The 26,981-nt window shown below is 31.1% G+C and overlaps 4 protein-coding genes across 4 annotated transcripts; 2 read left to right on the top strand and 2 right to left on the bottom strand.

The window, feature by feature from the left end:
* Nucleotides 1-444: 444 nt before the first annotated feature.
* Nucleotides 445-2,987, bottom strand: LOC111200492 (protein SPEAR1-like). The gene is made up of 5 exons (XM_022691703.2): nt 2,476-2,987; nt 1,605-1,712; nt 1,297-1,337; nt 1,096-1,171; nt 445-784 (listed from the first exon to the last, which is right to left on the bottom strand). The coding sequence occupies exons 1-5, from the start codon at nt 2,695-2,697 to the stop codon at nt 680-682; spliced, it is 552 nt and encodes a 183-aa protein (XP_022547424.2). The 5' UTR covers nt 2,698-2,987; the 3' UTR covers nt 445-679.
* A 10,863-nt stretch (nt 2,988-13,850) lies between these two features.
* On the top strand, nt 13,851-20,795 carry LOC111200900 (transcription factor bHLH133-like). Its single transcript, XM_048741578.1, has 9 exons — nt 13,851-14,479; nt 14,697-14,823; nt 14,855-15,016; nt 15,115-15,210; nt 17,806-17,871; nt 19,142-19,207; nt 19,582-19,638; nt 19,787-19,831; nt 20,217-20,795. The coding sequence occupies exons 1-9, from the start codon at nt 14,196-14,198 to the stop codon at nt 20,412-20,414; spliced, it is 1,101 nt and encodes a 366-aa protein (XP_048597535.1). The 5' UTR covers nt 13,851-14,195; the 3' UTR covers nt 20,415-20,795.
* A 214-nt stretch (nt 20,796-21,009) lies between these two features.
* LOC106365217 (eukaryotic translation initiation factor 5B) lies at nt 21,010-24,197 on the top strand. Its single transcript, XM_013804667.3, has 4 exons — nt 21,010-23,025; nt 23,150-23,641; nt 23,709-23,828; nt 23,901-24,197. Exons 2-4 carry the CDS (start codon nt 23,171-23,173, stop codon nt 24,075-24,077), a joined length of 768 nt encoding a protein of 255 aa, XP_013660121.2. The 5' UTR covers nt 21,010-23,025; nt 23,150-23,170; the 3' UTR covers nt 24,078-24,197.
* A 148-nt stretch (nt 24,198-24,345) lies between these two features.
* Nucleotides 24,346-26,143, bottom strand: LOC106365218 (eukaryotic translation initiation factor 5B). The gene is made up of 6 exons (XM_013804668.3): nt 25,890-26,143; nt 25,710-25,791; nt 25,134-25,616; nt 24,946-25,068; nt 24,733-24,861; nt 24,346-24,622 (listed from the first exon to the last, which is right to left on the bottom strand). Exons 2-6 carry the CDS (start codon nt 25,773-25,775, stop codon nt 24,557-24,559), a joined length of 867 nt encoding a protein of 288 aa, XP_013660122.2. The 5' UTR covers nt 25,776-25,791; nt 25,890-26,143; the 3' UTR covers nt 24,346-24,556.
* Nucleotides 26,144-26,981: the final 838 nt, after the last annotated feature.

Raw genomic sequence — 26,981 nt, 5'->3', positions numbered from 1 at the left:
TTTTGAAACACGGGGTATGATGCTCTCTAGAAGTAAAAATTTGCAAGTTTTAAGATAGAAGAACACAAAAGCATATAGAAAAGATGCTGCTGCAACAAAATAAACTTTTGCATTATGAACGTTACACTAAATATATCTTTGGGTGTTAGATGATGTAAGCAAATATTTTTTTTAAAATCTTAGATCTTACAAAACATAAGAAATTCTATTTTATCCCTTATTATAAACTCCCACGCTGTCCTTATATTGTTCTTCCCCCAAGCTTAATTGAATGTTTTATTGCTTTATACAAAAATAAATTATAACCTTTAAGATCTAAACTACACAAATTCTTATAAGAAGAATGGAAATGAAGTGAATGTTAATGAAAATGGATGCTATATATATTATATACTGCATTTTTGTCTCTTTGTCACAACTACGTACAGAGTTTAACATGTTCGCTTCAAGAGAATTTACCATGAAAAGTTTATAATCTAACTTTTTATATTCCTTAAGATTTACAAACGATTTCCATTCTCTAAATATTTTTCTACAGAAACGGTCAAACAATCCTACGAAGAAAATAAGTTATACCCCAAATCGAAACTAATCAGATGTTGTTGCTTAGATTTTATTTTCAGCATAATCACAATGCGAGACTTTTTCAGTTTCATGAAGATCAAACTATTACAAATGATCAAATTGACAATCTCAATTCCAAATCTAGCTCTTGATTGTCACTCGATCCCGAGTTTTGGTTTCCTGATCCCAACGATTTACTTCGCCTTGTAGAACTTGGATCCTATTTCAAGACAAAACAAAAGAACATTGGATTAGTTCTCTTAGATGCAAATAGACTACATTTATAAAACTTTGAACAATGTTAATTAACTAACATTTGACTATGAGGCATGACATAACTACACACTGAACCATGGTTACACTAAACTAGAATAAGTCATGTGATCAATGAATGAAAATATTATGTGTATGTGATCTACACACCGACTGGAACCTCTTTCGAAAAAGTATATTATATACACAGCCTAATAATCATGTGATTAATGAAAATGTTATTATGTGTATATATGTGTGATGGTATAGAATAAGAACCTCGTGTAAGAAATGTCTGGTGATGTTTGGTTCCAAAGAATGTTGGCTCTCTAAGATGCCGTAGCTTGGATTCCAACTGTTTTGAACAAAATAAAAATAAAAGGTCGTTAATTTTTAGGACCAAAGAAATATCTAACGTCAGAAATACACATACATTTTCCCAAGCCTAAAAAAAACAGTTGAAAGTGATTTTTTATGTACCTCGTGGTTGCTCTTTCGTACTGATCTCTATGTACACCCATCTGCCAAAAACAGAAAAAAAAAACCAAGTAATATGTGATTCATTTTGTTGTTTAATGATTTCTTGAAAAGAGTTTTCTTATAGATGGAAACATGATTGACCCAATCTTGTAGAAGATTTAATATGTTAATTTTAAATAGAAAGTAAATAATTAACCAGATCAAATTAGAATAGGAATTCAAATAATATTCTTCTTTATACACACACACGCACACACAATATCATGTATAAATCGCACACAAATTGAGCATTAAAGGTAAATATATACCATCATATCTGGATAGAAGCCATAAGGAGTCGACGATGGTGATGCATATGTAAAGGATGGTGATGATGATGGTATGGATGGATATTCTCCTTGCATCCTCACATTCTCCTATACATTTACATTCACAGATGACGGCCTAATTAATATACAAATCATACTCATGAAAGAAATCGAATTAGATGGACAAATGATACAAAACTATTACAATTTCATCTATAACATGTGATTTTTTTTAAGTATACTTTAAGAAGAGAGTGGTGGCCTCGAGAATTCAAGAACCTAGAATAATTTTTTTTTTTGTAACTGGCTTTAAGAACCGGGAATATTGACATATAAAATCTATTGTAATCAAGATTTTCTACTTACCGATCTTCAATAGTAGATAGATGCATAGGGGAGATAACGGATTTACAGTCATAATTTCTACTATATTTACGTATAAATATAATCGATATAGTAAAATTGATAGATAAAAGATTTCTGACCTTATCGAACATGATTTTTGGGACAAGAAAAGGAAAGATATATACGTTTTGTAGTCTTTTGTGTTAATTATTGTTAGATCTTAAAACATTTCGGTGAAATCCTTAATACATACGTCAAGAAAAGAAAATAAAACCCCTTTAGATTTCATACAATCATCTAAGGTTCACGGGACAGTTTATCAAAGTTGGTCGGATTCCTAAAAGAGATCCGACGAACAGAAAGAGATAACCTACGAACTTTTACCGATTTCTTTTTGGTCGTCTCACAGACGACCAGATTTAAATCAAGGTCATGACACAGTATACACCACTATGTTACACATATATACCTCGATCAACTCTGCCGAGATTATAAAGGTATCGTATGTATGCATGTAAAATGTTACCTGAGGATACAAAGACGGATTATAATTGTTGCAACTCATCTCGCCGTGTAATCTAATTTTCTCAAGTTGCGCTACTCCGAGACCTCTTTGTGGCTGCTTTGGCTTCTCGGAACCATTCTTCTTTCCTCTTCTGGTCGCCGGAGATGAAGAAGACGATGTTGGAGACGCTAAAGACGGCGAAGATCCTCTCGTGTTTGGCTTACCAAAGAAATTACTTGCCATGTTTCTTTTATCAGATTTAATTTTAATCTCCGCTCTTGATGTACACCGGAAAATCAAGAACTAGAGAGAGAAAGTCTTCTCTAGAGAGAGGTAGAGAAATGGAATTTTCTTGTTAAGTTGGCTTTGAGCTAAGGAATCAGAGAGATCTCTTTCATGGTGAATTGTTGGTCTTTTTTATAAGCCTTTCTTAATTAATTTTTATTTTAAATTTTTTATTTAAAACATATATACGTATAGTAACTAATGCATCGCTGGATCAGATTGTGTCCAGATTTCAATAGATACGCCACGCACACAAATACATTACGTTACATGTATAGATTTTATGCCCTTATTTTAATTTCCCTACTCTCTTTTATTTATTTTCCAATTAATTAATTAACAATTATATTTATTACAATTATTGTGAAATAAAATAATATAAATGATTAGCTTAAATTTTCTTAGTTATTTTTTGCTTTTGGATGACTTCGAAACAAACTTTGATGTTGATTCGATCTAATTATATCCAGCTATCTCTGTCTTGGATCTAGTTTTTTTTTTGCTTAAATAGTTACTCTGTTTTAACTGAGAAATACAAATTAATTACACCTAAATAAGACTTTGTACAATATTTTTCATATTACAATTGAGAATGTATAATCAGTTTTTCGTATGTATATTCTATATTAACACTATTTAAGTTTTTTTCCTTCTGTTAATTGTATATATTCAAAAGTTAGCAAAGTACTAGCTAAGAAACCAGTATGGAGTAAAAACAAAAGCTTTTTCTTGGCTTAAATACCCGTTTATTTCAAATAGCAAAAGAAAAAACAACAGTGTCAGATTGTAGGTTTTTGGATAAAAATATTTTGTAAGTTAAGTATAATTATTGTGGAAATATAAGGAATCATGTTTATTACATCTTAAAAGATTTTATAAAATCTATATTTTCGTCAGAAATTTTTATTTATATATTTAATATTTAATATTTTTTTCTATAAATTATTTTATTGGAAATTAAAGATATTTTCTTTTTTAAATTTCGTAAATTTTATATGAACTACAATTTTGTGTGTTACTTTTCCTAAATTATTTATTCAGTAATATGAAGTAAACACCCTTAGATCTTATAGCGACCAATATTAAAATTTTTAAAAATTTATTAGGTAACGGAAAACGAATCTTTCTTTTTCTCGTACGAGCAACAAAAACGATTCTTACTTTCAATAAATCTTCTTTTTAGCTTCTAAAAATATTTCCGATTTAAAGAATCTCTTTAAAAACCATTAAGTAACGTAAACTTATGTTTATTCTCTTTTTCATCGTCTGAGTAACAAACGGAAATTACAAAAGGAAAACTATAAACGTAACAAATAATAATATATAATTAGATATATTTACTTACATAATACAAGAAGAATTTATTAGATCTGAATTTATATATGTAGATTCAATACATCTTTTTGTAGCTTCCGGAAATATATTTACAAATTGATTTTTATGTCACCAAAACAAGATTTATTGGTTAGTAGTTAGTACATATCACCCAATCCATGTTGGATTTTTTGTTAAGAGCTTACTAAAACAAATTACCGCAATATATACTCAGTTTTATTTTAACCAACAAAACAAAACTATTACAATCATTTCTAGAAAATTTAAAATATTACTCCCAGTATACATTCACTAATAGTCATCATATCCATCCTTTTCCAACGCTACTATTTAGAGTTGCATGGTTTTTTTCCCAAGGTTTGTTAATGAATTGTCAACTAAATTAAGTAATTGGAAATGAATGAATGTTAATCTCTAGCCCAGGTCGATTAATTGACTTAATATCTACGCTACGTTCAGTAACGATCAAAAGAAAACTAATACTAATACACCTTTTCTGGATAAATAATTTCTAAACTAATACACCAGGTCGTGAATCATGTGATCCCTCGAACATGTCTTAACCTTAATTAGTTCTGCGGGAAGCATATATAGAAATGTAGCAACGAGGTGTCACTTTTGAATAGACCGCTAATTGCAGGACACGTATTATTAGTTCATATGCTGACGATGAGCATTCTTTAATTTATGTGCATGACCTTGAAATATGTTAATTCGATAACTTCTAATGGTGAGAATAGAAACCTGAACCGAAGTAAACAGAACCGAACCAAACAGAACCCAATTGAAGTCAAACGGACACAATCCAAACTAACGTATATGTCTCAACTCTTTAGTTAAAGGTTTAATCAACCTAAACGGTTAGGTTCGATTTAGCTTTAAACAAAACTGAATAAAAAAATCGAAGTGTTTATTCAATTATATTAACTAAATATATTTAAAATATTGAGTTTTAAGATATTTAACAATATTATTATATTTTACTTCTAAAAGAATAAAAGAAACCCAACTAATAATAAAACAAAATATATATTTTAACACTATAATCAAAATCGAAAAAACTACATATGATTTATCTTAGATTCGAAGGTAATAATATAAAATTATTAGATTATTTTTTAGATTTTGATTGTGATGTTTGGCTTTACATTTAAATACAAAAAAAATAACAATTTAGTGTCAAATGATGATTTATTTTCTGTTTTATGAATAATATTTTCGTAATTAAACTAGAACAAAATTAAAAACCAACTCGGTTCGACTGAACAAAACAAATTAAATCGAACCAAATTGAACACAAACTGAACCAAACTAATTTTGGTTTACTTTAGTTAAAGTTTTCATACACTCAAACAAATCGAACCGGATCCAAACCGAACCCAAATTTAAACTGAATTGTCCACCCCTAATTACGTTATTAACCTCAGATTTGATTAAAGTTAAACTAATGTATGTAAAAGGTTTAATTTCCTCATGTACATCGAATTTTCATTATGTGTTGATAGGTCCGGCAGAAAAATCCCAGTTTAAATGAAAGATTACGACTATCAAATTTGTTATTGTTTAGGGTTACAAAAGTATGCATATGAAAATGCGGACCATCTTATCCGAATGGTTAGTTTACAACTTCGAAGAATATGTACGTATGTTTAAAAGTTGATATACATGCTTATATACGTACATATATATATATGCATAAGTTTAAATAATTTATGATCCGAATGATTGAAATAACTTAGAGACAGGGAAGTGTATCAAAACAGCGGATCATGTTGAGATTAGAAGTGATTTGATGAGTAATTAAGAGAGCATAAAACCAAAAAAGACAGAGCATAGTGGAGAGGGTATTTGTTAAGATAATATCTAATGTAGATTGTGTGCACATGCATTTCCCCTGCTACGTACATTATTATATCACACTCGATCTGTCTATTTCTTCTCTATCTTTTCTCGTCTATGATTTAATATTACTCAAATTATTGATTTGTTAAGGATTTTATTTAAAATCATTTTTATCGAATCAAATCCCTTTGATCCTGCTACTTACCTCGACAGCCAATCAGACCTAAAATTCCTTTCTCTATGTTATTTTATTAAAGTACTTAGTTATGTTGTTCGTAGCTTATTTATTATCTGCGAGCGTAGAATTTCCTTGTATCGAGTGTTAGTTACATTAGGATTTTATTCACGTTGTGCTGAGAAGTTTTCGAGTTATGTAAAAATTAATTCATTTTTTCTCATACTAATATTCAATGTAAAAAGTATGTAAAGCGTTTTTTTTTTTAAACTATGCTAGCGTTCATCATTGGTTAGATCATACTTTCTGAACAACATTGAATTTGAACTGTTTTAAAAATAAAACGAATTGATCTGATATGTAGCATCAAAACCGAGTAGACCTCTACAGAAATATTGAGGTTTACATCAAAAGGAACAGTATCTATAAAACTAAGATATAAATATGCCAGTTTTTGTGTTCTTTGAATTGATGCAATTTTCTTCTAAGAACATTTTGGTCAATGTTTATATTATCAAGAAGGTGATTATTTATTTATTATTCTTTTTGACTTACCCTGTTCATCTCTTTGTTGGCATCATTTAGTAAACGATTATTTTGCATATATGTAATAGTGTATACTTGTACAATATGAAATCAAATGAACCAATTAGTAATAGAGCAACCTGAACAAACTGAGAGTAATCAAGTTGCTTTAAGTATGAGATAGTAGAGCTTGATGGGGCTGAAAATGGGAGAACCAAATGGTAAGAATGATGATCGGTGCAGTTACAAAAAAAAAAAGGTTTTTTATGTTTGAGTGATAAGAGCTCGATCTATGCTTGTGAAATTGTTATGGATAGTATAGTATCTTGAGTTTTTTTAAAAGCCAATAAGAGTTTGATGATCAACAAGAAGGCTATCAAATTCCACGGGAGGGGACAGAAAACTTTTTAGTGTAGCAAATACTCTCTTGGTTTTGAACCCTAGCCGCAAAAGCAATTGTAAGGACTGAGGAGGGAGCGGAATATCCCATTGAATGAGTGGATCTTTTGTAACTAACCTATCACGTGTAATGATCGCAAACACAAATGCGTGGTTAAGAATTTTCCAAAAGATACAACAAAAAACGCAAATGTAATAGGATATGTTCTAAAATAAAATTAATATGTACTACATTAATAAGTAAAGTTTGTGCACTAGTCAGTAGTCACTATATAGCATACTTTTCTAGCACTAATTTGTAAAAAATGATGCAGTGAAAAAAAATCTAGATCAATGAAAGTTATTTTACGTGTCATTTCAGCAAATATCATGTTATTTTATGTGATGTTTATGTCATTTATATGAGTATAATATAACATTTTATAAATAGAGCGCCAAAAAACATCCAAATTTTTTTTTATTTTTTTTTGAACAAATAACATCAAAATATTTTCACATTTCTGCAATTAAGTCCTCTAGAAAATATCTGCCTAAAAGCATATACATACATCGCTTAGATATTCAAAACAAAGTTTTAACTAGCTATAAAATATATTATTTTAAAAATTTATGCAATATTATTATTTTAAAATAAAATTATTTATAAATTGATATCTGGATAGAAATGTTTTAAGGAATATTTCATCCGTTCCTTATTGAAAACTTAGAGCATGATTATCCCGTGAAAGCCACTTGGATTTCTTAATGATAATTTAGTTATATAAATATACTTAAGTGGACTTAAGAACTCTAGTTAAGAAACTTCCATTTTGAGTAGTCCAATGGGAGTTTATTAATTAAGGATTTTAAAAACAATTTTAAAGATAAAAGTTATTTATTAAATAAAATATATTAAAAGATAACATTTAAAACATAGATGTTAAAACGAACATAAAAATAATGACTAGTACAATAATCGAGAATAATTTGACAAAACATCTGAGCTCAGTTGTTATCTTTATCACGTCCAAATTTACGTCATATATGTTCAACCAAATCAGCTTTCAGTTGTTGATGCATTTGTCTATCACGAATTCTAGTTCGAACATCCATCATATTGGCGATATTTGTAGGAATATCTATAGAAGAGAAAAAAAAGATTAAATGAGATTAAAAAAAAGATTAAATGGGAAAAAAAAACAACAAGCTGACACATGACGCTTAAGGATCGATCACCAAACATCCTAACTAAGAATGGGTAACACAGTTTTTATTTATTTTTGATTTAATTAAATCATTTATTTAGTTTAAAAACCTATTAAGGATCGTGCGATAATCATGGTCTTATATCTCAATTTCTAAGCTCTCTTCTACTTTTTATATTTCTTATTCTCAAACACTCTAAAGAGAACTTCTCCATTAATGGAACTATTGTAGGGTATCTGCATTGATGAGGTACCCAACAATCTCTCAAAAACTAAAACTATTAATATTTAATTTTAAATCAGTAAGCAATAGACATTTGGCGTCAAAGTCTCTTGTGAGGATACAAATGTTTCTTGGTGAAGAGACTTCACCTCTCCTCTTTTTATTTTTTAATAGTAATTTAGTGGGAAGAAACTTTACAAGAAACTCCGACTAAAGATGGCCTGGAACTCAAATAAGCAATCGATCATGCAATACATTTGTTCTAAAAAAATAATGAATAGTACATATATGAGGCAGTTGGGAATAATGTATATAGGACAAGTCTGATACCATGGCTAAAGTTTGATGCTTATTCGTTGATTGTGACAAATGATTTTAATTGCTTGACACAGATACACAATGTAAATATCTAAGGCATACCCCTATTTAATTGGTATCAATCACGTAGATTAAATTATTAAATAAAAAAAATTACCAAAAAAATATTCAATAAAAAGCTTTCTGGTCGCACATGCATGGTCGCTGACTAAAATAAAAAGAAACATATGCATGGTTTAGCTTAGCAAAACTAATTGGCTGACCTGCTATACGAAGCTTAACTTAACTAGTGTATCATTTGGTTCCTTAAAGGCAATGTCTTAGAAATCAGACCAAACCTGCCGATCAAATTGGTCAAACCGTGACTTGTTTCTCTCTCTATCTCTCTCTCTGGTTCTAAATTATGATAAAAACAGAATTTGAGTTAAACCGACAAAACCGATTAAAACCAGTCAAATTCGTCAAAACCGGTGACCCCGTTCAATACAAACCTCATTTTCTAATTTAAGCAAAAAAGATTATAAACTGTAATTTTAAAAAGATTTCAAAACAAATTCCACATTACTTTAATTAGATTACATTACATTTATATAGATTTTGAATTATAAAATTGATATAAGATATTATAAAAATTAACTATTTGGTTATATACATATATTTAATTTAAAATAAAAATAAAAATCACAAACCCAGTTCAACCGGTTGAACCGGCCTGGCATTGATTCAATTAAAGTCAATGTAAGGTTCAGATTTTAAAACATTGCTAAAAGGCTATAATGCTGGTGAGATTGAGTTCTATCAGAGATAAATAAGATAATGAAATAGGCATTTTAACATTATTTGATCAATAATTTATTAGAAGGTAACCAAAAAAAACAACTGAGTTTTAACTTAAAAATATGTATATATCTCAAAATCAAATCTCATTTATTTTTATTTTTATTTTAGATTAGTTAACCATAAAATTAAATTTTACACTGAAATAATATTATAAATTATTTAACTTTTAAATTTTAATACTTTAATTGTATTGTTAAATTAAAATTATTATCAATTATAAATAACTAACGTAAAGTTTATTTCTGAAGATAAATAAATTGAAATGTTTTCTATTCATAATTTCCATTAATAATAAAAATAAAAGAAGTAAAAACATTAAAAATATATACATAGAAGCCCTAATAAAAACGTAAAATATGAACTGAAAGAAAAAAAAAGATTGTACAACAATTAAAAAAAATTGTGATGAGAGCTCTTCAACCGAGATTTGGCTTCTTTTTTTTTTTTTTTTCTTGTAGACTTCCATCTTATATACTTATGGACATTCATGATCAGCCATTTTCCCAGTAGAATACATTTACACCTGACCAGAATAAGTTTCCTCCAACACTTCATGCTTCTGCTGAAATCAATGGCATATTTTTTTTTAATAACTTCAATCATTAAATTAAAAGGTCCCCATTACAAATTAACGCTTAGAAACAGAAGAACTTAATTAAAAGCAAGAGAAAAGCACAAGAGGAAGCTAACTTTGAAAATAAGTGAACCAAGTGTGGAGAGGTACGAGGTGACATTCGGTTTGTTTCGTTGTGCTCTAGATAGCGGGTCTAAACGACAACGAATGATATTCTGAATGTCTGAGATCAAAGACGAAGCTGGACGTACGAGAGGAGGAGTCGTGATACCGAGTATTTCTCTCTCTCTCCATAGCATGTGTAACGAAGCATGAAAGAGTAATCTCAGTATGAAGGACATATTCTTGTTTGGCGAGGGATTAGTCAACCAGACCACCGCGTCATCAAACAACATAGGAGGAGAGGAGAGAAATTAGCTCGAGAAGTCAAGAAGGACCAGACCTGATGACTATAAGGGCAGTCAAAGTAGAGGTGCTGTCGAGTTTCATCAGCAGCAATGCAAAAAAGGCTTGTCGAAGGCACTTCCATACCCCAAGTGATGAGACGGTCCCGTGTATGAAGTCTGTTTCGCGTAGTGACCCATGCGTGAAATGTTGTTTAGGTATTGAACCAGAGAACCAAATAGCTATCTTACCATGGTACTGGGGTGCCTTGATTGTTGAGGTGATTCCATGTATCCTTAATTGAGAAGGTTGATGATGGTGGCTTGTCGCCAATTGCCCAGAGATAAACTTCATCTCCTCGATCTTGGGTTATTGTATCCGCAGGAGGGAGACTGTCCTTGAGGAATACGATGGTAGGGTGCCTGGTGCGGAGTCTTGAGATGCACCCGTTTCCAGTTACCAAAGCGTCTCGTACAATTGCATTTTCTGGAATTTATACCAGAGACCATGGGACCAGTGATATCCAATAAAGATCCAAGAGAGGTCCAGTTATCCTTCCAAAATCTGCAAGTAATACCAAAACCAATATTTAGATAAAAAGCCGAGCTATAGATCGATGTTTGCAGATACTCTTCCATATCCAACTTCCTGAGGTTGACTCATCGAGGTCCCAACAGCAAGAAGATCCAATGGCATGTTACTTAATCAAACCATCTGAACCCTTTCTCTGGAGATATACCAAAAGTTTGATAACCATGTTGGCTGCAGCAGCTGCTACACGATGAAGCTCAAACCTGACGAACTCGTTTCATGATTAGGCACTTAGACAAACTCTTGTTCTTCAGGCCTTTTGACACTTTCTTTTCCATGTGCTTCAGTGGAAGCTCATTATGTCATCTTGTGATGATCTTTGCATCTCATTTCTCTCCTTTTGATTCAATCTTGTAAGGTCAACATTTTCCTTGATTTGAATGAATTCAGTGTTAAAAAAAAACCATGTGTTTCAAGTATAATTTTTAAGCAGAGGAACAACCTTGTGCACAACCAGGTTTCTCTCACTGCCACAACGGTGTTTCGAGGTATTGACAGAGAGATAAAGAACATCATCTCAGCAAGAAGGCTGAGAAAGAGATTTAGAACCCTTATGAGCATGTGGCTAAGATAAGGGCTTAGGCTTTTCTCAAGTATGTGAACCATCTTGTTTTTTCTTCTTTTTTGCCAAGATGGATCAGAATTAAGATATTACCTTGTATAATCTTTCCTTCATTATATGATATTTACAGTTTAGCAAAAAAAAGCATAATTTTTAATGGTTAGAAGACCAGAAGAGAATGAAATAAAGATCCTTAAGCCATATCTTTGGAAGAAGAAGAAGAAGATTGGATTAGCAAACCTTAGTTTTCTTTCAAATCATGCAAACAAAGAAATATAATCATCATCATCATATAATGAATAATTCTTCATGCCACCAATGGGTTGCTAATGGGACCTCATCCTTACTCATTTAAAAAAAAAGTTTGGTTGCTTGTAGAATATTTGTTTCTAATAGCTATAGAACGCTTAACGAAGTCTAAGCACTATAGTGCCACAAAATCTTAACTGCGTCGTAATCTATTTTTAGCAAAAAAATTAATAAATTTATATCATAACAAAAAAATAATTGATAAAAATTAAAACAAAATAACATCATTTTTATTAAATTGATGTCAAAATAATATATATTTACATAATTGTATTAATATGTAACAACATTTTGGTAAATACATCAATTATTTTAACTGATGTAATATATATAATAATATCAGGTAGGTTAAAATGATGCTAATGAATAAAAAATAGATCGTTTTATTGAATTGATGCAAAATAAATCAATAATAAATTACTTCTTATATTGATGTTGAATTAGGTATATTTGTCTCATTTGTTAACAAGTAATTTAAAATAGAGTCATTTAATTTTTTGATACAGTTTCAGTGATTTAACTCACCTTTTTTGTAGTGTGTATAACCGACGTCATGTAACTGTTACATGAAAAAAATTATATTATACAAGGAACCTTTTTGCTAAGAAATTATACGAGGAAGCTATATCAAGACATTTACTTTTTGCTAAGAATTCATATCAAGACACTGTAGTCATGGACTCTTAAAGTAATGTGGTCCGATGTAATGAACTAATGAAGACTCAGATAAACTTTTGACTCATTTTTTTTAAGTAGCTTTGTTCAATCAATTCATTTTTAGCGGGGACGTGTAGAACCCTACGCAACACATGTTGATTCATTTACGTCACCAACAAAGAGAACAATTTTGTATTTATATCATTAGCTTTTTTTTTTGCTGGAAAATTGGCATTTATATCATTAGTTGGAATAGATACGATCAAATTAAGACATATATAGCTTAACAATAGTATGGACAGCAGAAGACATGATGTTTTAATCTTCTTTTTTTTGCAACACTGACATGATGTTTTAATCAAAAGACAGTGTTGGTGCAAGACAGTTGTATGCACACGCATATATATTATAAACATACATTCGAGTATCTTATACAAAAAGGGCAGTATACAGAAAATATTATAAACATACATTCGAGTATCTATCTTATACATCCTAATTTATTTTCAAAAAGACAACAAGTATAGTAAAATGAATTCGACGAGAAAACGCAAGTACCTTTCTTTTTTTAAAAGCAAATACCTTCTCTTCTTTACTTTAAGATAAAGCTAAAGCGTGGAAAAAGATGAAATATAGTAAAATGAATTTTAATGAATTTTTATAATATAAAGAACAATAACCTCCTCGGATTCTCCTCCGCCGTGGTGCAGCTTTTCTCCGGCGTAGTTCGGCAAAGCTTTCCCTACGTTTGCGGCGGGGTCCTAAATATACCATTGGTTATTTATGGTATTTATGCCAGCAATGTAGATTGATGAATGATTCTGGAGTAATCGATCTAAATAGCCAAATTAATAGGCCTCTCCATACAAACTCGACAAAAGAAAAACACCCATCTTCAAGTTCTAGCTAGAAAATTAAATATCAGTAATTACAAATATGATTTTCGAAATGTAGCTGCAAGCAAAAAACTAGTTTATGAACAACTTCTTCCGTTTCCATTAAGTACAGTATAAGATTGATATTTTTTGTAAACAAATATGTTGCATTTTATTAGAAAAATATGTCTTCTGGTTTTAAAATTTATAATAATACCATTTTTATCGTAAAGGTATATAAAATACCATTTTAGTGAACGTAAATTACCGAAAGAACACTTGATTTGACACAAGAAAAAAGTATTTGGTTTAAATATTATGTAATTTACTTGAAACTCTTTGTCAAAAACTCTTTCTAATTTTGTTTCAAAGTGATACGCGAGACTCTTACATCCCCTTTCATCCGGGATTATTTAATCACTACATCGAATGTGGACATCCCGAATTCCTGATACTAATAAAAAGATAAAAAGCTAAAGGAAAAAGAAAGAAAGAGAGAAAGACCAAAAAAAAAAGTTTTCATTACATCATAAAAATCATCATTCACATCGATCGAATGTTGCATTTGGTTATCTCTCATCATCTTTTCTTTCTCCATAAATCACATCTAAAGTAAAGCATATAGAGAACCAACAACCTCAAAGGCTTTTTTGTAGAAGAGAGATGACAGATACACGAGTGTTAGAGAGTTCGCCGGTACGAAACCTCACGGCAGCTAGAAACCAGAATTGGTGGAATAAAGTAAGCGGCGGTTTGATGCCGCCGCAGCTGCCACCGTGTACCGCTAGTTATCATCTTCTTCCGAGCCTCTTGCCCAACTACTTTCCTTCTCCGACTTCTTCATCGTCTTCTCTGCCTCCTATTAGTAACCCTAACGTATTTTCTTGGCTTCACAATAATGACGACCTGCCTCTTGACCAGCTTTGGAGCCACAGCAAACTACTCTTGTAACTCTTTTTGAAGCAACTCTTACTTTTACATAAATATATGTTCCAAATATTGGATAATTTCTTAGCAAAATGTTTTCATGTTCTTGGATTTTTTTTTTGGTAACCTGAACCAATCTTATAAAGTTTCTTCTTCGTTAGTTCATATATATATATGTACATATATATATTGCATACAGAAGATCTAATATATATGGATTATGTCTTTGAAATGAAGGGGTGGATTGATGATGGGAGACGAAGAAAGAATGGAGATGATGAACCATCATCATCATCATCATCAAAATCAACATCATACTTACCAAGAGAAAAAGACAGAGAATTGGGAAGAAGAAGTTTTGAGGCATCAAGCTTCTATTTTTTTTTTGTCACGATCATCAAGCTTCTATTAAACAAGAGATTAGCAATAATAATGGCTATATGATAATCTCGTCACCGAAGTCGCCTCTAAACAAGTCTTGTGTTACTACAACAACAATTCACAACTTCAATGAAGACAGCAACAAGAACGATAACAATGGTATTAATTTTTCTAAGGTGGGTTAATATATATGGTTAATTTAAATTAATTTTTGTATAGTCATGATTTATCAATTAACAGTTCTAAATGTTATGTTAAATGTGTGTTCATGAAGTGTAATAGCTTAGAGATTAGTGGGTCTTGTTTTGCTAATAAGAAACCAAAGCTTCAAGTACCTTCTCTTCGGCCATTATCACAACCTATTCTCAAGGTAACCAACTAAATCTTCTTCTTTTTTTGAAACTAAGGGTCCGATTGATAATGGCTGTAGCTTTAAAATTTTTGCTGTAGAAAAAAATCTGTAAACTTTTTGTTGTGGCTTTAGTTTTTATTGCTGTAGAATTCTATAGAAAGCATTAAAAAATTGCTTTAGATATTTGGCTCTGCAGAGCACTTGTACAGCTGTGAGTTATTTTAAGAACTGTGGTTTCAAAAAAAATTTAAAGTTTGATTGTTTTGAATTTGATGCTGTAGAAATAAATAGGACTATGGACAGCACCTACAGCAATTGCCAATCAACCCCTAACGAACTAAATCTTTTGCTCTCTCTTTTTATCTGTTGCTGAAATTTATAATTAACAAAAAAAAAGTTGACAAAAAAAAACAAAATAAAAGCACAAAAACAAATGAAAAGAAACAAACAAACAAAATGGAATGGGATCAGAATAAGATGCATGTGTGTGTGATTGTAACATTTTTGTCTGTCTTATTTGTCTTCTTCTTCTCGATGTCATTATTCTTTTCTCTTTCTTTCCTAAGATTCAACGGTAGTTACCCAATCCTTTTTGTTCGTATTTTAAATGAAAAATAGAAACTACATCTGTTTTTCAGTTTGATTCAGTTCTAGTTCAGATTTCCTTTTCTAACATAATTATAAAATTATCCAACTTATTATTTATTTATGTTTACCTCTTATTCAGCAGTAGAAACCAATTCATTTGTGGTTAGCTAGCTTAAATTGGTATTAATAAATACTAGATTTTTTAATCGCGCTACGCGCGGATAGATATTATATGTATTTTTCAATTCTAAAAAAATGTATAATATTGTATTACATTATTTAAAGAATATAAAATAAGACTACATAACATAAATATATTTTTAAAATTTTCTTTGTAGAAATTATTATGTTGTTTGATTGTTGTACTTGATTCACATATTTACATAGTTATTTGTGATGGATGAATAACTATATTTTTATTATCAGTAAAAAATATATATTTATTATATAATATAAGAATTATTTACTTTTAAAACAAATTTGTCTCATGTTAGGGACTCGATTATAGACATATCATATTCGAATGAGACATTTTTACAATTATCAATCTTCTTAACAGTCAAGAAACAAATCTGAATATCAAAACTTTATCTCATACGATCTCTTTGTGGAATAATTGTTCTGAAGAAATAGAATTTAGGCATCAAAAAGAATTGAAAATGGATGTACAGATGTGTTATATAAATCATCTTTACAAAATATTATTCATAGTTCATATATCATTTATGTTCATCCTATTTTTTTGTCAATCATTTCTTAAACATCTTGAAATAACTGATGCTAATTAATAATAAACTTTTGGCTGGCAAAAAAATCAAACTTGTCTAATTATCGCTTAAATATTTTATTAATATTATCTAATAAGCTTTCAACTGATATCATAGTTTAATTTTTATTAGTTTTTTTTGTTAATTTCAGAGTTTTTTGTATTTAAGATTTTTTTCAATATTAAGCTTATATTTCTTTCACATAATATATATATATATATATCATATATATATATCATAAAAATTACCATCAAATCAGTTTTACTTATTTATTATTTTGTTTTAATGAAAATACACTTTTTAAATAATTTAATTTAAAATAAAATTGTATATTAATTTTTTGTATTCTAACAATTTGATTGATTTAATTAATTTGTTTTGGTGGATAACGTAAAAAGTTTTCATATGAATCGGAGAAAGCAAGCTTATGTCGTTATATTTTATTTATTTGTGTATATGGAATCTATAAATAATGCTAGTGTAATAAAGAAAGAACATTATTTTTTGTAACTTCAAAAAGATACATTATTACAATTTGAAATTATTGAAAATTGAATAAAATGGTAATTAAATAAATCTAATTGTTTTTTTTATCTTGTTATTGTTTTCTAATTGAAATTTGTTGTGTTATTGTTTTGTCTATAAATTACAAAATTTATTGAATTGATATATTTAATTATTGCACCCTTAAATAATATTTTATTAAGACATTAGAGAACTATGTTTTGAGTTGTTTTGTCAAAATTGTACAAAAATCTATGTTTTTTCATATTTGTCACCAAAAATTATATGTTAAACTTACTTTTACAAAATTCTTAAGTTTGTCACGAAAACAAAAATCTGTGTTTTTTCATATTTGTCAATGTTCTCACGCTTTCAAAGAATATATTAGCTCACTTACTTATTTTTTTTACAAAACAAAGTATCGGAGTCTTGAAAGTTGAATCCATATTATTGTAAATGTACATAAGAGTTTGTGATTACATATTTAGTGATTCTTGTATATGTGTCCAAGAAAGTTTCAGTGGCTTAGTGGTATCTGTCCTATATTTATGTCATACTAACCTGGGTTCGATCATATCCTTTGCATTATTTTTTCATTTTTTACGAAAAAATAAATGAGATGACGTGGCAACTTCGGACTCTCTGATTAGACGATTTTTGTGTCTACATGGACACTCTAAGAGGAGCTCATATCCCCTTTTTAGTATAGTATAGATATAATAATTATTATCTTGTTTTATATCACTTATCAAAGGTGAGTAAGGAGAAACTTGGAGGCAGAATCGCAGCTCTTCATCAGCTAGTATCACCATATGGCAAGGTATAATAATTACTGACTAATTCATGTACTAATAACTTAATTAAGACTAGGTTTTGACCCGCACGCCCGTGCGGGTGTATTTTTTTAAAGAAAATATGATGCTATTTGATTTTTATGTCACTATTTAGGATTTGACAAAAAACTCGAATTTGAAAAATTGAACCGATCTCAATCCGAATAAGTAGTACTAAATCCGAACCGAAATTGATTAAATATCCAAATTATTCAAAATTTTGGTATTTGAAGAACTGAAATCTAATCCGATCCGAACTGAAGTATTTTGGATATCCAAAATATATTTATATACATATATATATTAATTATTTTTAGATTTTATATATATAAAAACATCCAAAATATATATGATACTTTTAAGTTTGCCTAAATGCTTGAAAATATATACAAATAATCAAACGTAAATATCTTAAATAGTTAAAATATACTCAAAACTCCAAAAATACTTAAATAATTATTAATTCTCTACCAAATATTTAAACCAAACCTATTTAAATTGATTATCCAAATCCGAACCAAATCCGAACCAAATCCTCAAAGATCTGAAATGAACACGAAATCCCAAAAAGACCCGAAAACGAACCCGAACGCTCACCCCTAATCACTATTATATATATATATATATATATATATCCTATATATATATATCCTATATGTGTCATCATAGGTTACAAAATATGTGTTATCATATAATTAATCATATTTTATACGTACCATCAAATCAGTTTTCTTATAATTAATAATATTTTATACGTACAATCATATAAATAATCACATAAATTATATTATTAAATTTAATGTGAAATATAAAACCATAATTTAAGTTGGTGTTTGAAATTGGGCTTTGTATTATATTTTTCTTATATATATTGAAAATATTTTTATAATAGTTATTGAAAAATATGTTAGTAAAAATCAAGTTTTGAATATATGTTTATTTTTGAATGAATTTTTGATATAAATCAATTTTAAATTATTATTTTGATTTTAATATATATATTATCAAGTAATATAGACCCATTACTTTTTAATATAATGTAATGGACTTCCAAATTTTTAGTAACATAAGCCCATTATTTTTTTTTCTAACTTACTACTATTCATGTTTCCAAACAATACTATTTTTAACTACTATTCATATTGCCAAACAATCTGTGTACTTCAACTTTAATAATATAGATAGTCTACTCCAATTTCCAAATTAAAAGTCATGGAATATTTGTCATCTATTGGTTGATTGATTCCATTTTTTCAGACTGACACAGCATCTGTCTTATCAGAGGCTATTGGATACATTAGATTCCTCCACAGTCAAGTTGAGGTGATTTGTCTTTTTCCAAAATACTATACTTCTTATTTCATTTATTTTAAGAATAAAATATTTGTTTGAATCATCCCTCGGAACTAAACAAAAAAATCATTTGGTTGTGAAGAAGTGTGAACTATTAAACTATATGGAGTTTTTTTTCTTTAAATAACACATATAGATTGAAAACTGAACAATAGAATTAAAAATCGGAAGTTGATCATCTATTGGTAGTCCTTGTTTCTTAAGGAGCTTTATTACCGAATTTATTTTGAAATTAGTTTTGTATTTGACTCTTAGAATCTAGTTGAAGATCCATATAAAATTGTTGTCCTCTTGAGTAATAACAGCTGAAACTTTTTTCTCACATTTTGTTTTATTTATTTCAGGTTCTAAGTGTACCATACTTTGTCACTCCGTCGAGAAATAATATTATGCACCAACAAGTAAGCAGTAAACTCATATACACCTTTTATAGCACATGTAATTAAACACATACAGTGTGTGACGTGCTTCTAGTTTACTCATCATTTTCTCATTTACATAAGTTTTTAGGCTTGGTTGATTATAACTAAATGCTAATTAAATATTTAGGCACGAGGAGATATGAATGGTTTATTCCCTCAGGACCCTGGTCAGGTACGCACATATTTAAAGTTTTTTTTTTCTTATTGGATCAACGAACCCAAATCTTTTAAAAAGGAAAGGATCGCAGCTTTAAATAAAATAACCCTTCTCTTTACTATTGGTCTTTAAATAAAATAACCCTTCTCTTTACTATTGGTCTTTAAAAGTGAAAGGACTAATAATGATCACTAAAATAAAAAGATGACATTATACAAGCTTTCATTTTCAGTCCTTTCAGTCTTTTGTTAAAAACCATAAAAGTCACCTAACTGTGGAAAAAAAAAGCCATTTGAATGATTTTTTTCTACTCATTCATTAAAAATACATTTGTTATATATAAAAGGTGTACTAACAAATAATTATATATATTGAAGAAGTTTTCTAAATTGGTGATCAGCTTGTGAGTGAGTATTGCATGAAAAGATCAAACGGAGTTTCATCATCATCTACGAACAAACCAAACCTTAACGAGGAAACTAAGAAAGATTTGAAAAGCAGAGGACTGTGTCTTGTCCCAATTTCATGCACACTCCAAGTTGGCAGCTACAATGGCACCGACTACTGGGCTCCGGCTTTCGGAATCACGTTCCAGTAAATCATTTCATTTTATGCTGTTAGGTTTTGGTCAGCCAAAAAATTACAGAAGGAAAATAGTATAATGTTATAACATAATGAGCAACCAATCTATTGAGAAAATTAAGAAGAAAAAAAATTGAGTTTCCAAGATTGAAAGCTCATGATGTTATACTCACTTTAGAAACTCGAAGGTGGTTTCTGGCAATTGGCTTTAGAAGATTTACAGTTGATGAGGTTGACGTGTAAGAGATGGCCTTTTAGTACTCGAAGATTTGTTAATATCCGGTGATAGTGTGAATTATGTTTCTTTATCAATTTAGGAAACCTTGTAACCGTCTCTAATGTACGTAATAACTGAGAACTTACTGAATATTGCTATAATTTTATTTATACTTGTATATTTATACTTTGTAGATAAAATTAAGAAGGTTATACCTTAAATGCAATAATTTTGATAGGATATTAGGTGCTGGAAAATATTTTCTACTAGTCTTTGACATACTGAGTGACCACATTTATAATACACTATGCTTTTAAGTTTTATATGTTTATTATGCTTGATGCGGTTTCATTAAATCATCTTTATTTGTGAAATTTTAGTTCAAAAGAAAAATCTTTATTTGTGAAACTTTGATTCTTTAGAAGATGTTTTGACAAAATCAATTAATTATATATATTTTTATCTTGTGTTACTAATAAATAGAAAAAGATCTTAATTGGATTCCTATGTAACTAAAAAGATTTGGAATAATAAACATAATTTATGAAAGATATTTTAATGTTTTTGTGATTTGGCGTTCATATGAGATCTAGCTCAATAACATAATAGTTGGGAGTCGTCAGAAACTCCAAACAGAGAGCAAACTAAGCGGTGTGAATGCATTCGTGGATCTGCAAACCATTTTTGTGGCGAAGGTCAAACTATATATGAGACACTATCTTGAACAGCGGCACACTGAATTCGATTTAGCAGATTCTTCACATATTGTCGAATTGAAGTGTTGGTTTCTGTGTCTTGCTGGATTTCTTAAAAAAAAATATGCCAAGTCTTCCTCACCTGCAAGATCATGAGTAGTAAGAAGTTACTCGAACACCATAGGTACTTCTTCCTTGAATGCTACAGAGGCTCCTTTAATGAAATAATTCTCAATAGCTTGAAGAAGGAAACACTAGGACGTTGGTTCCATGACAGCAGTTAAGTAGATTTTCTTCTCCTCAAGAACCTTTGCAAAGCTTTTCTCCACCCCACTAAAAATAGCCTCCAATAAAGCTTCCAATTTATCCCCCCCACAAACACAAAATAGAAATCAAGTAGATCTTTCATTGCGCACAGAACTTTGTTGAAACATCATAATTTCATAAAATTGCAAACAATTAACTTTAAAAGTTGAATTAAAAAATGACAAATTATTAAATTATAAAAAAATAAATCAAATTGGATTACATATCGGTCATCAATCGGTTAGTCTCAGGTTGTAGTGATTTTTAAATAACCTAAATCGAATTATTAGATCACCGGATTAACTGGTTTGACCGCGGATTTGAATCGAATTTAAAAGCACTTATTTAAATGCAAAAATATTTTAAATACACAAAATTCTTACAAATTAATAAAACAGTTTTTAAGATATTAGTGAAATGTTTCGTCATAAAATAATCCACATTTGCTAAGCGCGGATCAAGATCTAGTAAGTATTTCACAAGAAGATGAATTTTACAAAGTTTTGGTTGGATCGTTGTGTCCGTGTTTAAGACTGAAAGTCCTCCTTGGTGGGTTTTCTATTGTTCTTCAATGTTTTATTGTTCTTCAGTTGTCTTAGTGTCTTCGTCTGTCTAGGGTGGTTGTGGTGGAGTTTGCTGCTGCGACTGCTCTCCTGCGCCCCTGCTTTGTTTTAGCTGTTCTCTGTGGTCTTTATGTTTGTGATTGTGTGATGGTTTGATCAGCTTTGCCTCTGTTGTTCTCTGGATCAGCTTAATTTGTTATCCTTTCTGGTTGGTTTCGTTGAGTTTTGAGTGTTATATTTTTGGGTTTTGGTCTTTTGTTTCTTGTGTCTTCCATCTATATTTATGTTCCTGGATTTATGGATGTCGCTTTGCTTCCCGATTAGCGGGCTTGATTTCTCATTCTCTGGAGATACTATATCTGCCAGCTTTGTATCCTAGCAATGTATCCATGTTTTGTTCATCCCATTTTCACTTTTTCGAAAGTTTCTTCTCATAAATTTGATTAGTTTGAAAATAAAATTTTTGAGTTCTTTTGATTCGACTGTTCTTTGTGGTCTTTATGCTTGTGGTTGTGTGATCGTTTGATCCGGGTCGGATTTAAAAACATTAACGGTCAATAATTAATTTGATAAATAAAGATATAATGAACAATATAAAGAACTTTTTGAGGATTTATATAATTTCAGCACAATAATATTTAAAATGGGCCGCCAATTAATTTGGTTGGGACGGAAAAAAAAAAAGGAGGAGGGTTGTGATGATGATTTAGGTCTCATAGTAGCTTAGCAAAAGAAAAAGAAGAAAAATCAGTGGAAAAAAGTGAGTCTGCGTATCGGATCCGAGGAGCAACAGCTTCGTATCTGAGGGGAAAAGGAGTAGTTTTGGAGGAAGATATTAGAAGTCGGGTAAATAAATTTGGTTCAATCTTTTCGTTCTCAGATCCCCCATTATGATATAGTTTTGGGATCCGAATAAAAATTGAAAACCCAACTCAAAAGCTACTGTCTTTTTTTTTCTGTCGTTTGAAAGGAGTACGGTTTCTACACTGCAATGAATGATGTGATGGGATGTCTGAAGAAGAAGAAGGAGGGGAAGGAGGAGGGGGTTTATGCTATAGCCTCTTCTTTTGGTTACTTGTTCGAGTTGGTCCTACATCTGACATCAGCGGAGGTGAATATTCCTGTTACTGGTCTTGGCGTTGGACCAGTCACCCCTGGGGATATCAGGAAGGCCACTCAGAGGAGGAAACATACCGTCTTGGCGTTTCAAGTCGAGGTGACTCCAAAGGCGTCTCATCTAGCTCAAACTTTGGGAGTCAAAATCATCTGTGGCGACACCATTGAACACCTCTGCCAACAGTTTCAGGAGTGTAATAAGGAGCTGGGAGAGGATAAGAAGGAGTCAGAGAGTGATGTAGCAGCAGCAGTCTCCCCATGTCTCCTCTCCATCTTACCCAAGTGTGTGCTCAGCAAGGAAGACCCAATTATCGTGGGAGTTTATGTTGTTGAGGGTTTTGTTAAGGTATGCTTTTTATCTTCGCAAATTGTTGTTTTGATTTAACTCTCCTTCCTTTTGATTTTGGTTTCAGGTAGGGACTCCCTTATGCATTCCACACAGAGCTTTTGTCAATATAGGACGGGTTGCATGGATTCAGAAGGACCAGCGACCCGTCGAGTTTGCCAGGGAAGGCGAGAAGGTGATTATCAAGGTAAGGTTTTTAAGTTTATCCCCTTTGGTTGATTAGTTTGGCACTTATTTACTTTTGCCTTTTGTCATGCAGATTGTTGCTGCTGACCCCAAAACACAACAAGGGATGTTGCTGGGAATAGATTTGGACGAAGGAGATGTGCTTGTCAGTCGCACCTCAGCGGTAGCTGTCTACCAGGTTGAGATCAACCGTCAAATGGAGAAAATAATAGAATTAACAAACAAACAAAAAAATGTCCTCATCACTTGATCAAATCTCTATGTCATTTTTTTCTCGTGTTGTTTATCTCCTCTCTCTCATCCTTGTAATATTTACATTTCTCTCCCCCCCTCTCTATTTCGAATCAAGCCTGGAATGTTTATCTCTGCATTTGTTCTCCTCTTCCAGTTTGTCAAATAGTCATTTACTTGGATGGCTAATCAAAAGTAATAGTATTAGCACTAGGCTAGGCAAATATAGTATAGCCAGTGATGAACGACTGAGCGATAAGATAGCAATGGGATGGCGAACTCTCAACTGAGTCCCCTTATTGCGTGGTCTACTGTTATTATATTCAACCATTTACTTTCAGCATATAAAAGATGCGACAAGTAAAATAGGAGGATTTCATAAAATACATATACCTATATAAAAAGATCTGATAACTAAGAGCGGCCAGGTCGTTCAGATTTTAAATGGAAAGTTGGATGTTGTTGACAAACGAAAGACCAACATCAGACATACATATATTACTTGATATTGAGAACGCGTTTGAGATCAGAAAGCACTTTCACGTCGCTGAAGGATAGTTTATCCTGCAGAAGAAAAAAAAAATCAAACTTGAGTTAATTAACAAAGAAAAGAATGGTTGAGAAAAGGATAATATATATTTTGAATAAGATAGATTTTGGGGTTAAAGGTGGACCTTGTGATGATCTCGGAGGGCAAAGATAGATCCCCTAGAAATACGAGCGACAAGGATATCATCACTAGTGTCATAATGGCTTCCAAAGCTAAGTGCTTGTCTCTTTTCTTCCGGGTTTGATGCAACAATCTGTGTGTTTAGCAAAAAAAGAAAAAGAAAGCCAAATTTTATTTATTGATTGTTTTGAATGATAAATAAAAAATAATTATCTACCTTGATAATGACGGTATCGCCTAGACTAGCAACATCGACGGGTTGGCGGTGTTTCTCAATCCATGCAATATGTCCTAAATCCAGACAACCAGCAGTTCGGACATAGGATATGGGAACTCCTACCTGAAAACCAAATAAAATATTTGAATTAATTACTGTAAAGAAGCTTGCAAATATGAATAGTTTACCTTAATGAAACCCTCAACAACTAAGACACCGAGGACAATAGGGTCTTCCTTGCTGAACACAGCGTTGGGTAAGATGCTGAGGATGCCTGGGAAGATTGCTTCATCCTCCATTTTAGGATCCTCTCCCAGCTCTTCGATATGCTCTTTGAACTGGTCGTGCAGGCTTTCAAGCATACCACCACAGATGACTTTGACGTGCAACTGTTCCGCAAGTTTAATTGCCTCAGGAGTAACGTCCACATCAAAGGCCAAGACAGTGGAGAAGTGGCGTTTCCAGTCACTCAGTTCAAAGGCCTTCCAGATCTCCACAGGGGTGATCGTTCCTAAGTCTAGAGCTCCAACAGGAATCTTCACCGTCGGGGATTCCAAGAACTCGACCAATTCGTTCAAGGAATAGGTGGTAGAAGCTACAGCAAGAACACCCTCGCCACTTCTCTTAAAATCCACATAGATTTCTTTTCCAAAGCTCTCAAAGTCCTCCTCCTCCAACAACAACAACATAGACGGGGTAAATATAAATCCAACAAAATCTTTTTTTTTTAATCAAAATTAAGAAAATTGGAATCCAAAATTTACCCTCTTTGCCGTCCCAGAGCTTTCTTCTCCAGAATAATTAGATGTCGTACTAACATCTCGATCCATTAACCTAGTCACACTTCTATAGGAAAAAACAACAAATCAAATCACTGGAATTCAATTCACTGAATGACAAATTAAAGGCAAAAAGTCAAGAACACAAATAATCATAATCGTAACTCCAATTCGCCTTTGATGGTTATGGTTGGTCGGTGAAGAAATCCAGCGACTGAAGGAAGGAAGGAATTTATTTATCTGACGATGCACTTTCCCCGAAACTATACTACAGGCCTAGGCTTTTTTACTCTAACCCTAACTGGAAAAACCAAAACCTAATCCTAATCGTACAAAATATCCGAACGAACGGAATTTATGAATTTAATACTTTGGGGTTTTGTTATAACCCGAACCGAAATCAAAATTACGATTCGAAGATATTTAAAATTAATTAAATATGTTAATGTTTTCATATATGTTAAGTTGATTTAGATATTTTAGAGTATTCAAAATATTTTTGTAACTTGTTTTATTTGTTATTTTGAATACTTTTTTAGTTAATTTATTTAACCATTTTTTAATTAGATTTCTGAATAATTTCTATATTTTAATTTTTTTTTCAATTTTTGAGGTTTAAAAAATATATTTTTGGACGAATTCAAACATTGGTTACAATCCGATCCGAAACGAACCCGAAGAAACCGAATTAAACCCAATCCAATAATTAGTAAAATCCGAATGAGACTAAAAAACAGAACATCGAAAATCCGAAAATTTGAATCAACCGAACCGATACCAACAGCCCCGGACGCCCAAGCCTACTATACTACATACAGTTTTATTAAGGTCCAACTTCCAAGTTTACCTATGGACCAACACCTTGTCACAACAAATCCATTACCCGACTGAGTTTTCTAAGAGTCGGTCAGATATGGAGATAGGTAATGCACACCAACTGTATGATCGAAAGTCTCTAAGAGCTACAGGGATCACAAGGCAGCATGCATACTCTCCCTACTCTCAGCTATCTTCTTCTTCTTCCACTCCATAAATAGCGCAGGTGTCATTTGCGTCGCCGTTTTCAGTTTCGCATGCTGAAACAATAGAACAAGAATCAAGTTTATGGACCTACCTAGCAGCTTATGACAGATTTGGGAAAATCTGGAAGAAGAAGAGTATTAAAACCTCGTTTTCGATTTCTTCTTCAACTGGCATCTTCTGTGACTCCTCTTCCAAAAGGGCCTTCATTTGAGATTTAAGGATATAACCAGGAGG

This window comes from Brassica napus, chromosome A9 (genome assembly GCF_020379485.1).
Source record: "Brassica napus cultivar Da-Ae chromosome A9, Da-Ae, whole genome shotgun sequence".
Classification (NCBI taxonomy): domain Eukaryota; kingdom Viridiplantae; phylum Streptophyta; class Magnoliopsida; order Brassicales; family Brassicaceae; genus Brassica; species Brassica napus.
Note: the sequence above shows the minus strand (reverse complement) of the source record. Positions and strands in the feature narration are given on the sequence as shown.

What these genes read in the sequence shown, in the direction of transcription:
- LOC106365218 (XM_013804668.3), bottom strand. Translation starts at nt 25,775, where the DNA reads ATGGATCGAGATGTTAGTACGACATCTAATTATTCTGGAGAAGAAAGC. An exon ending in TTGTTGAGGGTTTCATTAAG is followed by an intron (nt 25,069 to 25,133) that starts GTAAACTATTCA and finishes TTTGGTTTTCAG; the next exon opens with GTAGGAGTTCCCATATCCTA. An exon ending in GCGATACCGTCATTATCAAG is followed by an intron (nt 24,862 to 24,945) that starts GTAGATAATTAT and finishes CTAAACACACAG; the next exon opens with ATTGTTGCATCAAACCCGGA.
- LOC106365217 (XM_013804667.3), top strand. Translation starts at nt 23,171, where the DNA reads ATGAATGATGTGATGGGATGTCTGAAGAAGAAGAAGGAGGGGAAGGAG. An exon ending in TTGTTGAGGGTTTTGTTAAG is followed by an intron (nt 23,642 to 23,708) that starts GTATGCTTTTTA and finishes TTTTGGTTTCAG; the next exon opens with GTAGGGACTCCCTTATGCAT. An exon ending in GCGAGAAGGTGATTATCAAG is followed by an intron (nt 23,829 to 23,900) that starts GTAAGGTTTTTA and finishes TTTGTCATGCAG; the next exon opens with ATTGTTGCTGCTGACCCCAA.
- LOC111200900 (XM_048741578.1), top strand. Translation starts at nt 14,196, where the DNA reads ATGACAGATACACGAGTGTTAGAGAGTTCGCCGGTACGAAACCTCACG. An exon ending in TAGTATCACCATATGGCAAG is followed by an intron (nt 17,872 to 19,141) that starts GTATAATAATTA and finishes CCATTTTTTCAG; the next exon opens with ACTGACACAGCATCTGTCTT. An exon ending in TCCTCCACAGTCAAGTTGAG is followed by an intron (nt 19,208 to 19,581) that starts GTGATTTGTCTT and finishes TATTTATTTCAG; the next exon opens with GTTCTAAGTGTACCATACTT.
- LOC111200492 (XM_022691703.2), bottom strand. Translation starts at nt 2,697, where the DNA reads ATGGCAAGTAATTTCTTTGGTAAGCCAAACACGAGAGGATCTTCGCCG. An exon ending in TACGAAAGAGCAACCACGAG is followed by an intron (nt 1,172 to 1,296) that starts GTACATAAAAAA and finishes TGTTCAAAACAG; the next exon opens with TTGGAATCCAAGCTACGGCA. An exon ending in CCAGACATTTCTTACACGAG is followed by an intron (nt 785 to 1,095) that starts GTTCTTATTCTA and finishes GTCTTGAAATAG; the next exon opens with GATCCAAGTTCTACAAGGCG.